This window comes from Polistes dominula, unplaced genomic scaffold (assembly GCF_049000335.1).
Source record: "Polistes dominula isolate Pdom_NZ unplaced genomic scaffold, Pdom_raw_medaka contig_15, whole genome shotgun sequence".
In the NCBI taxonomy this organism is placed as follows: Eukaryota; Metazoa; Arthropoda; class Insecta; order Hymenoptera; family Vespidae; genus Polistes; species Polistes dominula.
Window position 1 is genome coordinate 2412417 of NW_028300915.1, and position 13690 is coordinate 2426106.

A 13690-nucleotide genomic window follows, 5' to 3' on the forward strand; every position below is an offset into this window, starting at 1 on the left:
TGAGAAAATATCGTATAAAGTTTTAATATATATGTACAAGTATTTACCGTTATTTCGGTATGAGAAGGGGCTAGAATTGATGTTTCCAAGGGAAAGGGAAAAAGATTGGAGGGGAACACGGCAGGTGTTCGTACACAAAGAAACTAAAAAGAATCCCACGGCGATCGGCTTAAATTGTGAGAATCTTTCGTTTATTTGTTAGATTTTCTGGTAAGAATGTACAAAATTTTGCTTGAATATTTTATAATTTTTTCTTTATTATATGCTTAAAAATATATATATATATATTTTTTTTTCTTTTTATATATAATAGGAACAAGCGTAATCAATTTCGAAGTATGTATATAGTTATACATGCGTTGCTTGTAATTTTTTATACACTTCAGATATAATTCAATTTACATATTAAATAATAAAAATATAATAAATAGCTTTTGTACAAATTGAATTAATTGATGAATAATTGATATGAGAAAAATAATTAGGTCGAATTTAAACCCCGGTATCCTTGGATGAGTGTGGATCTAGTCACGATTAAAATAAAAAAAACGTGGACTGAATTCAAACCCATCCAGGGCCGCCGGATAATCGAAGTAAAAAAAGAAAGAACTTTTCGTAGATGTAAGCAATCTCGAGAAGAATCAAACACCACTAACTCCGTCAACAGTCACAACGTAAAATGATGCGTTTGTAAATGGTGTGTAGTGAAAATTATGGTAGGGGAATTGAGAGAAGGGGACTTGGAAGTTTACACTCCCTACTCCTTAAACCAGTAAAGCCCTTAGAAGTGGGGGAAGGGCCCCTTAAGAATCACAAAGCAGATTTACATGGAACATTAAACTTGGAATTAAATAATGATTGCTGACATTGAAAATTCATTATAGAGTGTTGATCTTTTAGTTTATAATTATACTCTCTTTACATCTTTTTAATTTAATTAAATTTAAGTTAATCTTTAGATTCGTTTTTTTATTTATTTCAATATATACAAATATTTATATTAAAATTTTCTTAATAATTTGAACAATTCATAGACAAAATAAAAGTTAAAATCTTAATTCTCTGGATAAGATAAATTAAATATATTTGTTGGAGTGTGTCAAGTGTAGAATATATAAATCTAAATGTTTATCATTTTGCTTACTTATCTCTCTCTCATTAAACAAGATATATAATGACTAGGATTATTACTATGCATGTAAACAACATACCACCGACTAAAATAAATCCATCTTGACGAGCTCTATTTTCTATAAGCCTCATAGTTGTATTTGAAAGACCTAAAGTATTACCAATATCTATCAAACGTTTGTGAGCCCCTTTTAAAGTAATTCTTTGTGATCTTAAACTATCTAAGATTCCTGTTCCATGTGAAATAAGATCATCTACACCATTTACTGCATTTCGTAAACTATAATTATGTTGCATATTATGGTCTATCATAATATCAACGTGATCATTTGCAGTAAATGTTTGCGACAACAATGCTTCGCGTTCTGCTTCTTCTCTTTCCTTTTTAATTAATTGGTTTCTCCAAGTATTCAAAGCGGCACTTAAATGACGACTGTCATATTTCAGTTGATCAACTCTCATTTTAGCATTTTGTCTTTTGAAAGGTGAAACAGAAGAAATGGATCCTTTTAAGCAAAGCACGTCAAGTCGTTCACAGTTACTGAAAGTATATATTAAAAATGAAGTTTAATAAAAGATTTATAAATTATTACTTTAAAAAGAATTGGTAATAGTAACAATAAAATTGTTGTCTTGACTACCTGTTGATGAGGCTGATTTTGGATTCTATGGTTTTTTCTATTTCTTTTAAATCCTCTTTCTTAAATGACTTTTTTCCAACTGTGTAAAAAGATGTTGCGTTTCTTGAACTAATATATTTGTTTGATGATATAACGTTTCCATATTTCATATAAACTTATTACAATATTCTTTTGTATAACTAAATTGCAATAGAAATTGCAGGGTAAATTTGTGACGTGTACTTATAAAAATGCATTAAATAAATACAAGTAGAAAAAAAGCGACATCTTTGTTATGCCATACATATTACAAATTGCAATCATAGATAAATTTGAAATCATCAATAATAAATTAAAATAATTCCAATGATCACAATGTTAATTGTAATTATTTGTTTTCTATTAGTTATTTGATTTTCAAATGATATAATTTATCTAACATTTATTTAATAATCATATTGTTTGTCTACGTGAGAATGAAAGTTTACAGCGCCATCTTGTTATTATAATTAATGATGCTTATTGGTGCGACATTGTGCTAAATGTAAATAAAATAAATCATTTTAGTGCATATTTTTGATATGGATATTGGTGAATTATTATCTTATAAGGTAATTTCTATAAATTACATATATGTTACATAAAAAATATAAATATAATAACATTGTATATTCAATTACATTATTAGTGATTAATATAACCTCTTAAAAAAGTTTTCACTATAATTTACTTGAATGTATTTTCTTCATAATTTGATTTGTTTATAAAATGTTCTGTTTATATTAATACATGAATATTATTTATCTAGCCTCCTAATACACCAAAGCGTCCAGCAATTGGAGATGAAGATGACGATGAAGAATGGGAGAGTTCTAGGAAACCGAAGAAAGTTATTAAAACACCTTACCACGCACGTCAAAGACAAATAAGAGAAACTGATGTTACTCCAATAAGAAATAATGAACCTCCAACTCCAATAAGGGCTGCGTTACCTTCACCTGCAAATGATATGATTGAACCACAGTTAACGGAAAAAGAAAAACAAGATATTTTAAAATTCGTAGAAACTGAAGCACCTGAAGTAGAAGCATTGGATGAAGCTACGTTAAAAAGAATGGTATTATTATTTGAAAAACGAGCTCTTAGAAATCAAGAAATGAGAGTTAAATTTCCAGATCAGCCAGAAAAGTAAGTTAAATATATTTGAATTGAACTTTTAGATTTATACCTGGTCTACAATGCAATTATATAGGTTTATAGAGTCCGAAGTGGAATTGCATGAAACTCTTCAAGAATTACACGTTGTTGCGACGAATCCAGATCTTTATCCATTAATGGTAGAACTTGGTGCTGTGCCATCGTTACTTGAATTATTATCTCATGAAAATACAGATATAGCAGTTGGCATAGTAGATCTTTTGCAAGAACTTACAGACGTTGATATTTTACATGAGAGTCAAGAAGGAGCAGATACTCTCATAGATGCTTTATTGGAACAGCAAGTTAGTGCTCTTCTAGTACAGAATTTAGAAAGGTTAGATGAAAATGTAAAAGAAGAAAGCGATGGGGTACATAATACACTTGGTATGTATTATTTTGTATGCATTTAGAATATGTTTGTGTAATTATATTATATCTATTATTTTTATTACAGCCATATTTGAAAACTTATTAGAATTTAGACCAGAATTATGTATCGATGCTGGAAAACAAGGTTTAATGCAATGGCTACTGCGTAGAATTAAAGCAAAAATGCCGTTTGATGGAAATAAACTTTATGCCAGTGAACTTTTATCAATTCTTGTACAAAACACACCTGATAACAGACTGCTTTTGGGTGATCTTGATGGTATTGATGTATTGTTACAACAGTTAGCTGTATGTTCTATTTTGTATTTATTATATATTTCTGTTGTTTATATTTATTAAGACTTTATTTAATATTGTCTTCTTATTCTATTATTGTTTATTATTGACAGTATTACAAAAGACATGATCCTCAAACTGCTGAAGAACAAGAAATGATGGAAAATTTATTTAATGTCTTATGTTCGAGTTTAATGGCTACTGTAAATAGAGATAGATTTTTACGCGGTGAAGGATTACAGTTAATGAATTTAATGTTGCGAGAGAAAAAAATGTCACGTAATGGTTCTCTTAAGGTATGTTTATTTTCTTTTTTTAATTCTTTTTTATAAGATAAAGCATAGTAAATGAAAATATTGTAGGTCTTAGATCATGCTATGAGTGGATCTGACGGTAAAGATAATTGTAGCAAATTTGTTGATATACTTGGACTTAGAACAATTTTCCCCCTTTTTATGAAAACTCCAACTAAAAATAGGAAACGAATGCTTACAGCAGAAGAACATGAAGGTAACAAATTATAAGATTGATTAATTTTCTACAAAAGATTTGTTTTTGTATAAAATTAAAAATCATTTTTTACAGAACATGTATTATCGATAATAGCAAGTATGTTAAGAAACTGTAAAGGACAACAACGTCAGAGACTGCTTAGTAAATTTACAGAAAATGATTATGAAAAAGTGGATAGATTAATGGAATTACATTTTAAATATTTAGAGAAAGTGGAAGAAGTTGAAAAAACTGCTAAGGTTAATAATATAATCAAATCTAAATTTTACATTAAGGTTAATTGTTATAATGTGAAATTAATTAATTATATTATCATTTTAAAATTTAGGATGATGAAGACGAAGAAGAATCTTATCTTAGAAGATTAAATGGAGGATTATTTATATTACAACTGGTAGATTATGTTCTTTTAGAAGCTTGTACTGGTTGTCCTCCTGCAGTCAAACAAAGAGTTACAAGAATTTTAGCTCAAAGACGAGCATCTCTTAAGACTATCAGACATATTATGAGAGGTAAAAGTATAAATATAAAATTTTATAAAAATATTTAAGAAAGGCACTTATTCCTTATTAATAATAAACATATGTTTTTATGATTATATAGAGTACGCTGGAAACCTTGGAGATGATGGAGACTCGGAATGGAGGGAAGCAGAGCAGCAACACATATTGCAATTAATCGATAAATTTTGATTATTTAAACTTTCAATATAAACATAATAAATATAATTTTGTTTACAATTTAATTTTAATATGTGATATATTCGAATAGCAAAATGTGGATAACCAATTATTATAATAATATAAGCAAACGATTTTACATCAAACTATAAATTGTATTGAATATAAAAAAAAAGTTTTTGTATCATATACTAGTCAACGATAAATGAATTTTCAATCAATTATTAGATAAAGACTATTTGATTATTCTTTAGAATACAAAAAAGTAACTATGAGATCGATTTTTTATCGTAACAAATAATTTTGTATATTTGGCCCTAAATTCAAGTGATATCAATTTTTTGTTAGTATTAACCGTTTATCTCTCTAGGATAAAATGCTTATTTTACATTAATAGATTATTGAGTAAAAACATCCTAAAGTACACAAATAAAATGGAAGAAATTACGTTGGTCATACAAAAATGTTTTAACATTGACCGTTATGTCGATCTTAAACAAAATAGTTAGAATCTTGCGTGATATTTTATGCGTTTACGAATCATATGATACGTCTTATGAAATCAAAAGATATCAGAATGGTGCATTACTTAACTCTTTATGCATCAAGAATTTTAGAAAGAAACAATTTGGCCTGTTCAACTGTATTATCAAGACAAACAATGCGAAACAAATTCGAGGGTTCTACGAACGTGATAATATATTATATTTTCAGAAGCACTCGCTACAATTTGTACTGCATTTAGAATTTTGTGTGTGTCAGGTGAGTTTAAAAGTTTTATACATATGCTTATAGTATCAATATGTACTACAATCAATTAACGTAGTGACTAGAAGTTTAAAAATATCAGAATATTTATTAGATAAATTAGATGTGATATTGGTTTCGTGATCTTTAAATAATGACATACGATGGTATACAAATTCATAAAGCATATTTTATGTATATATATATATATGTTCGTCAAAATATTCGTTTATATTTTGCCGCGTATAAAATTTTTTAATAGAAAGCGCATGCGCAATCTCTTATACTTTCTCGTTTCCATGACAACCCACGTGGGCGCATGCGCATTTCATCGATTTATTCGTGTAGCAGAAAGCTCCGTTCGGGTTTGTGAGAAAAAGAGAGATAGAAATACGAGGAGGAAAAAATGCATAACGTGCAGTGTAGCTGAGAGTGTTAATAGAAGTCGGAATAGAGAAGAATTGATATTTATTTTTCGTTTCCTTAGTTTATTTTCAAATAGTTCGTAGGATGGTATACGCGTAAGTTTTATACTTCGATTTCATGTCGTGAAATAGAAACGCCGGGTTTATTGGTGGGGTCAACGTACCGTATACGATCGATCGTGATTGGTCGTTTGCGGTGACGTCAACCAATCAGCTTGCGCGCTACCTCCTTACACGAAAGTTAGCTGCACGAGTGAGCCAGTCGCTGCTACGAGCTTCGAAGGTGCGGTCTTTATGTGTGTGTCGTCGCGACTCGTGCTGTGTTTTGCAAATTCTTCTCTTTCTCTTTTACCTATTTGTTTTTTTTTCTTTTTTTCGTTCACCGTTAATACGACACATTGCATCAACGATATAAAATTATCAACGAAAAAAAACTTTTACGTGTTAATGACATTTCATCTTTGTGCATCTCGTGTCGGTGACAGACAATAATTATCTTTGCTGAAAAAGTCGGGACATAATCCAGGACGACAGATCCTGAACATTTGATTACGGGAAATGCACTACGGTAAGTCGATCTAAACTCCTCTTTTTATATTTTATTCAAATCATTTTTTATAAATATATATTGTTTATTTATTTTATCGTTACAATTTATTTCTAAATATTCACCGATTTTCGGATACACCAACAGCGACATTTTTCTCTTATTTTTTTTCTACTCGTAAATGTATTTATTCAGTACAAACTTCAAGTGTTAGCTCGATTAAAAAGCAAATTTTTTTTTTTAGAATTCGATAAATTATGTATGCGTTAAGCGTTTTAATTGTATAATTGAAAATAGATAGTTCTCTTATCTTTCGAGCTAATTCAATGCGCTGAATAATATGAGATATCGAAGTTATTTCGTAATATCGAATAAAATGTTATATATTACATAAAACTGTTATGTCTAATGTATTTTTTTTAAATAGCACGAGATATATTTATTTGGTTATATTTTGGAAGTATTAATGATGTTAGACGAAAATTTGAATGGTTCTTTGATGTAATATCTATTATTAGACGTAAAATTTATTGAAGTCAAAAAAATTAAATTTTTAACACTTAAAAATTATTGAAATACACAACATCGTTGTACAAAACAAATATTTTGTATTATTTTAATCCTAACATATAGAGTTTTAAATTAATATGTTTCTTATAATATTAATGAATAAATTAAAAAATTACTATATGTACAACGATCATAAACAATTTTTAAATTTTATTTTATTTTTTATTTTTTATTTTAATTTTTATTTATAAGTTAGCTGTGATATCAATTGGTATTTAATCAATTAGAAATTGTTAAATATATATGCCATTTAATTTGAACGATGTGTAGCAAAATTAACTTTAAATAGATAGAAGGACAATGTGTGTATATCTATGTATATAATTAACTAACTAGTTAGTTAACTAGTAACTAACTAGTAACTATCCGATTTTCTTTGAAAATTTTGTAATGTAAATAATTTCATTATACTTTTACAAATAGGATTGCTGTTAGATTAGACGAATTTTGAGTAATGTTTAAAACGTAACATTGAAAGAAGACCTGGCTCTTACGATTAGTAAGGTTTCATATTAGATTCCAACTAAAAAGGATATGCGCGCGCATGTACCCATCACCCCTCCAACCGCGCGCTATTCATTCCATTTAAAGCCGATTTATATGCGACACACAAAAATGTAAAATACACTTTGAATTACATACAATATATTTATATATATATATATATTTACTAAGACTGATACATAAATACTTAGTCATTAAAATATATATATATATATAGAAAGTGACCCTAAAGTTTTTAAAGTGATTTTACGAATAAATTATTTTTAAAAAAATTTTGTTAGATTAATTATATTTTTAGATTGTAAAACTGCAAGCATTGTTTGTAAAATTATAATCTTAACTATAATCAAAAAAAAAAAAATAATTGATTCATAAAATTGTCTAGGAACTTTTTTGAACCGTATATGTATATATATATATATATATATATACACATGTATTATAAGCTTCTATTTCATATAGTCTATTTTATTTAGTAGTTAAGATAATTTTATTAGTAAAAGAACATAGAAAGGTCCTAATATATTATATCGTATGTTATCGATCCTGTGTGTCGATGCAGTATAATACAATGTTGCATCATCGGTATGGACGCTGCAGACGTTCCATGACCTTGACAAGCAACAGCAATATGGTCTAATGTCACAGAATAAAAGTCGACTATGTGTTAGACAATAGGTTGGCATATTTGGTTGTTAAATATCGGTGTCAAGGTAATAATCTTCTTTTTAAAATATTTAGTGTTTGTTTTCTTTTTCTTTTTATGTTTTTGTCGAAGGTAAACATGTCGAGAAATTGAAAGTAGCGGTTAAATGATAATAATTTGTTTCATTAATATTACAATGATTTCTTATTAATTACAATTCATTTAAATAATAGATCTATCAATTGATAATTTCATATTCTGTTTTGTTATTTTTTCTTTTTTTTTTTTTATTATGTTAGAGAAAAATAAGAAAAAGAATTCTGTGATAGATAAATGTTTTTCACGTGCATTTGTATCTTCGTGTAAGTAAGATGACTCGTCTATGTAAAAAAATAATGAGCTGCGTTGGTGCAGTTGATGTTGTAATCCTTATTTTATGCGATGCGATACATTCCTGTGGTCATTTTGCTACTAGTTCATTACAACGATATATTCCTTCGAATATATGTTTGTAACTATATATATATATATATATATATATATGTACACGCACTAGTATGATAAGCAGCTCATCTCTCTAAGACACAAATGATTATTTTTTTTAATTATACAATTTTGATTAATTCATGATTTCTTGTTCTTAATTTTCTTTTATATTTATTTTGTTTATTTTCATAAATCCAAAAACAATGCAAAACGAGGAGGTATAGTTTTTTTTCCATTTTTATTGATGAGTTGTTAAATGTCTATAGTAGTTTGAAAATTTGTTTGCAATTGAATTTCATTGGTTGAAGTTTTAGGTAGCAACGCCCCCACTTTTGTTTGTATAATTTTAATATTCATACGTATTTTCCTCCTTGTTTTCTCATTGGTAGAAAGGTTAATATTATTTATTAAACATATGCGTGACAAAGAAAGAAAACCAGGGACAAGTTGAAACAAAGAAGGATAGAGTGTTTAAATGTTTTCATTTTTTATTATCTATAATTGATTATGAAATATAAATTCGTTCATCGTAAATTTGAAATCATATGACTAGGTCACAAAGAAAGATCCTACTCTGTGTGGACTTTGAGAATATCATAAGTGGGGATAGGCGGAGCAAACTTGCCCATGCGCCTCCCAAAATTGCAATATAGTTTTCAGATAACTATATCTAACAATAAGTATATTATATTCTCGTTGTGTTCGAAAATGTGATATATATTTCAAAATTATTTTTGTTTTCAATTTATTGTTGCATTTATCAAATTTAAAGATACAGTGTAGTCATTTTTTTTTAATTGATGTAAAACTTGGTTTTGTCTCAAAGCTTTTATATTGTGGTTATAATATATTATATTATATGTGTGTATTATATATATATATATATATATATATATATATATATATATAATAATTATTAATATTAAAATTTTTAATATATTTTATATTATATATTGTATATATTATATATTATATATATAATTAGAGTGATTATAATATAATTTAATATTAGGATCAAATAATAAAATTAGAAAATACTTTTCGTTTTGTTTATTTATAGTTAAATTAAAAAAAAAGAAAAAAAAACAAATGCACTCACACCGGATATAAAATAACAACTATCTTAATGTACATATATACCTCACGTAGATATCTTATATTTTCGATTTCATGGAAAACCAACCCGTAGGGTATGATAACTAAAAATTTACTTTGTACCCGTAGGCTGGAAAAATATTAATAATACCAGCTAAGGAAACCTTGCGGCAACGTTTATGCTTTTATCGATCAAACTGTCCCAGATTCTCACAGAAATTCTTGATATTGTTGAACCATCTGTTTCGATTTTAAAAAAACAAAGCATATATTTTTATTCATATATAATTAGGAATAATATATCGTAAACAATTGTAAATACATTACAAAAGTATGAGATTCTTATTTCTTTCTTTTTTTTTTTTTTTTTTTTTTTATATTTCCAATACATTTCAATCTTTATTTTTTAACTCGTATCTTTGATTATTCAATTAATAAAAGTGTTGTAATGTAATTTTTTTTCTTTCATCCATACGATGAAAGAAGACGTTTTTTTTTTTTGCAGTCATAAAACACTTGTTTATTTTTCTTTTCTTTTCTTTTTTTTTTATTGAGAATAATATGAAACGTATTGTGTCGGGTTTTATACGATCGTTAATATCGAAAGAGCCTCTTTTTATTTTTTTCCTTACATTTGCACGTTTGGTGTCTCGACCTTAAAGTAAATCTTCTCGAAGAACCACTACTAGTCTGCTAGCTACTCTCAAGACGGAAAAAGCACTGAGCTTGCTACTCGAGTCAAGCGAGTGCTTTTCTGGTACATGCAAAGAGATCTTTTTTTTTTTTTTTGTTAACTTTATAATAATTTTTGGGTCGACTTTAGAATAATTAATCGATATCAATAAAATAGAGAATTTTAAGATTGTATTCTTGTTTTTTTTTTTTTTTTTTTAATTTTTCCATTTATCATGTTATTTAATAAATTACGAATAAGTATAGGATATTCAAAATGTTTTGAGATGATTTTTAAAATTAATTACTCCTTATTTAGATATATTTTCATTCTTTCCTAGTTACATGATTAATTAAATTAAAATTACATGCTGTGTTATACAATCAAAAAAAAAAAAAAAAGGAATTAACCTAAAAAGGTATTTTTATCCAAAGTTTATCTATGTCTTTTAGGTTAGAATTTTCTCTGAGTAAAAAATGTTGGAAGAATTTGACGATTAATGAATAATTATACGTTAAAAATTCAGTCTATGATATTATGCATGCAGTAATAGTCTACGTAATTATTTCTAGTGGTTACACACTGTCATTTCGTTATTACCACATTTACATGGTAACATTGCATTATTTATGCTAACGTTCTAACATTAGCGAATAAATTATCTGTGCATTCATAAAATTTATATATGTCTTATGACACCTTAATGCTCAAATTCTCCTAACGTGTATATTTTTTTTTTTATATATTATTTATGCATTAGTACGAACGTAAGTAAATAAGTATGCCCGTATATATATATATATATATATATATGTATACGTAATTCTGACCCAGAAGTTTAAAACCACTTTCAAAATTGATTTCGTAGCGTCCAAAAAAAGAATAGAGGTAGTTGTTGCTAAGAGGATTCAAATTGGGCCAGGTTGAGGTCAAGAAGTTTAATATATATATATATATATATATTACAAATAATGTATATATTCGGGCATTGTATAAAATGCCCAGAGTGTTTTGGTCAGTTTATAAAATGTGTTTCAGTAGGTTGAGTTTAAAGAACGAGGCTAGAATGAAAACAAAATTTAAAGTGGTTGTAAGTGTTACCTCAATTTATCTTCAAGCCAAATTTACAGCAATAATATGACAAATATTACAATGAAATGTTAATATTTTTTTTTTTTATCAGTTTTCGTTTAGGTAAATTTTAGGTTACTTTTTCGAATTGTTTTCGGTTTCATATTGTTTGACAAAAAACTATATTTACCTTATCAAATGAAATTATTTTTAATAGTTTATACATATTGTTTAGAAGTATTGTAATGCATAGATCACGTGATTGAAAACCTATTTTTTCTTGAAGTAGTACTTTCAATACCTTCGATGATAATAATTTCCATTTTTTTTTACGTTTAAGTAATCGATTAAAGATATTCAAGGTATACACACTTTGATCAGAAATAAAACGATAAATTTGAAAGAGGACAAAGGAAAATTTCGTTCATTTATTCGATTGGTTTGGGGGGGGGGAGACATCGAAAGAATTGCATTTTTTGTAACAGTTACGGATAACAAAGATGGTGGATACCGAGAGGAAACATCAAAGAGAATTGGATCTCGAATCACAGAAAGTTGGCGAACGACTAATCGTGGTTCCAAATGAAGAAGAAGAAGAAGAGAGGGTAGTGTCTGTGACACGAACAAGAATGTCCCAATTAAAGACTCCTTAACAAGAAACTCTTCTAAAGTGCACTCCTTTTATACGATCGTGTCTATTTACTTTCACCAGCTTTCGATATCAAAAAAAGCTTTGTGACGAATCATCTTTTTACACGGAACAACTATTCTTGAATTCTTGAATTTTGTTTATATTAACATTTGATTTCATTTGTTAAAATATTAAAATGTTAATATTTAATGTGATTGGAAATATTTATAATAATTGATTAGAGGTTATGTCGGGATCGTGATACACTATTTTTTGTTCTTTTAATTTTATTTATTTATTTTTTTTTAAACATGAAATTGAGTTTTATCAAATATATATTTCATATCGTACATATTTTTATAAAAAAATTACACATTATAAAATATATATAATTGTATATAATTATATATATTTATATAAATATGTGTGTAATGGCGGGATTTGGTATTTACGGCAATGAACTTTCGAGTTCCTAATGACAATTAATAATAATAATATTAATATGTAATATAATATATTTTTTATAATAATAATAATAATAATTAATAATTAATAATTATTTAGATAATAATATATTTTATGTAAAAAAAATATAAAAATGTATATAATTGTATAAAAACAAATTACAATATTGTGTTACAACATAGGTCATCTACGAGATTGTTTTATTTTTTTCTAATTTAAATTTCAACTATAAATATAAGTAACTAGGTAGTATATTTTTGTATATTTTGATCATAGTTAAAAAAAAACAAATACATATATATATATATAGGATTAAAAGTGACTAGCTTTGTCTTCTTCGTAATCGTAAACATAGATCGCGATCACTTGCGTTGAATTTCATAGTAGACATTTTAACGAGTATAGAAGCATGACTGAAATATCGTCGAGTAGAGAAAGAGAGAGGGAGAAAGAGAGGGAGAGGAGAGTGCGTGTCTTCTGGGTCCAGGAAACGTCAGCATCGTTTTGGCGTCTATGGTATTTTGCACCGCCGAGACGGTTTCATCGATCCATTCACTCTCACTACCATTTTCGTTGCCAGGCCTTTAACTCCCCTCTTCTTTTCATCTCCTCCTCCTCTTTCTTTTATTCGCCTTTCCTCTCTCTCTTTCTTTTTCTTACTCTTTCAAGAATACAACTACTTTAGCTTTTTATATATTTTTTTTCTTTCTTTTCCTTTTATCGTTCATATTATCGTTGCCCTTTTCATCTTTTTCTTGTATTCTTATACATAACCCCCACCCCTACCCCTACTCCCATTCCACTTGTATTTCTACAAAGTCACCTTCTGTGAAAGAAAAATTGTGTATATTTTATATTAATTTAAAAAGAAACATATAAATAAATATATAAAAATATAAAACACGTTTATAGTTTGTATTGAACCCTTTGAGTGTTATGAACGCATATATGCGTTTGGTAAAAATTATCAGAGTGCTCTTATCGATGCATATACGTGTTTGTTACTATTAATATAAAATA

The 13690-nt window shown here is 27.3% G+C and overlaps 3 protein-coding genes across 4 annotated transcripts in view; 2 read left to right on the plus strand and 1 right to left on the minus strand.

The window, feature by feature from the left end:
- Positions 1-237: 237 nt before the first annotated feature.
- On the minus strand, positions 238-2053 carry Membrin (Golgi SNAP receptor complex member 2). Its single transcript, XM_015333737.2, is given in 3 exon segments — positions 238-1672; positions 1773-1843; positions 1846-2053. Coding segments are annotated over 3 exon segments (654 nt in total). The 5' UTR covers positions 1915-2053; the 3' UTR covers positions 238-1158.
- A 149-nt stretch (positions 2054-2202) lies between these two features.
- On the plus strand, positions 2203-5031 carry LOC107073217 (beta-catenin-like protein 1). Its single transcript, XM_015333769.2, has 9 exons — positions 2203-2362; positions 2560-2939; positions 3004-3335; positions 3406-3629; positions 3731-3913; positions 3980-4127; positions 4203-4369; positions 4459-4642; positions 4734-5031. The coding sequence occupies exons 1-9, from the start codon at positions 2333-2335 to the stop codon at positions 4820-4822; spliced, it is 1737 nt and encodes a 578-aa protein (XP_015189255.1). The 5' UTR covers positions 2203-2332; the 3' UTR covers positions 4823-5031.
- Positions 5032-6227: 1196 nt separating this feature from the next.
- Positions 6228-13690, plus strand: part of LOC107073210 (uncharacterized) — a 36159-nt gene continuing 28696 nt past the window's right edge. For both annotated transcript variants that reach the window (XM_015333760.2, XM_015333761.2), the window contains exon 1: positions 6228-6550. The gene's annotated coding sequence lies outside the window, so the exon portion shown is untranslated. The remainder of the gene's footprint in view (positions 6551-13690) is intronic.

Excerpts from the sequence above, each read along its gene's own strand:
- LOC107073217 (XM_015333769.2), top strand. The coding sequence starts at position 2,333 with ATGGATATTGGTGAATTATTATCTTATAAG. Across the intron at positions 2,363-2,559 it reads GTGAATTATTATCTTATAAG|CCTCCTAATACACCAAAGCG; the intron begins GTAATTTCTATA and ends TTATTTATCTAG. Across the intron at positions 4,643-4,733 it reads TATCAGACATATTATGAGAG|AGTACGCTGGAAACCTTGGA; the intron begins GTAAAAGTATAA and ends ATGATTATATAG.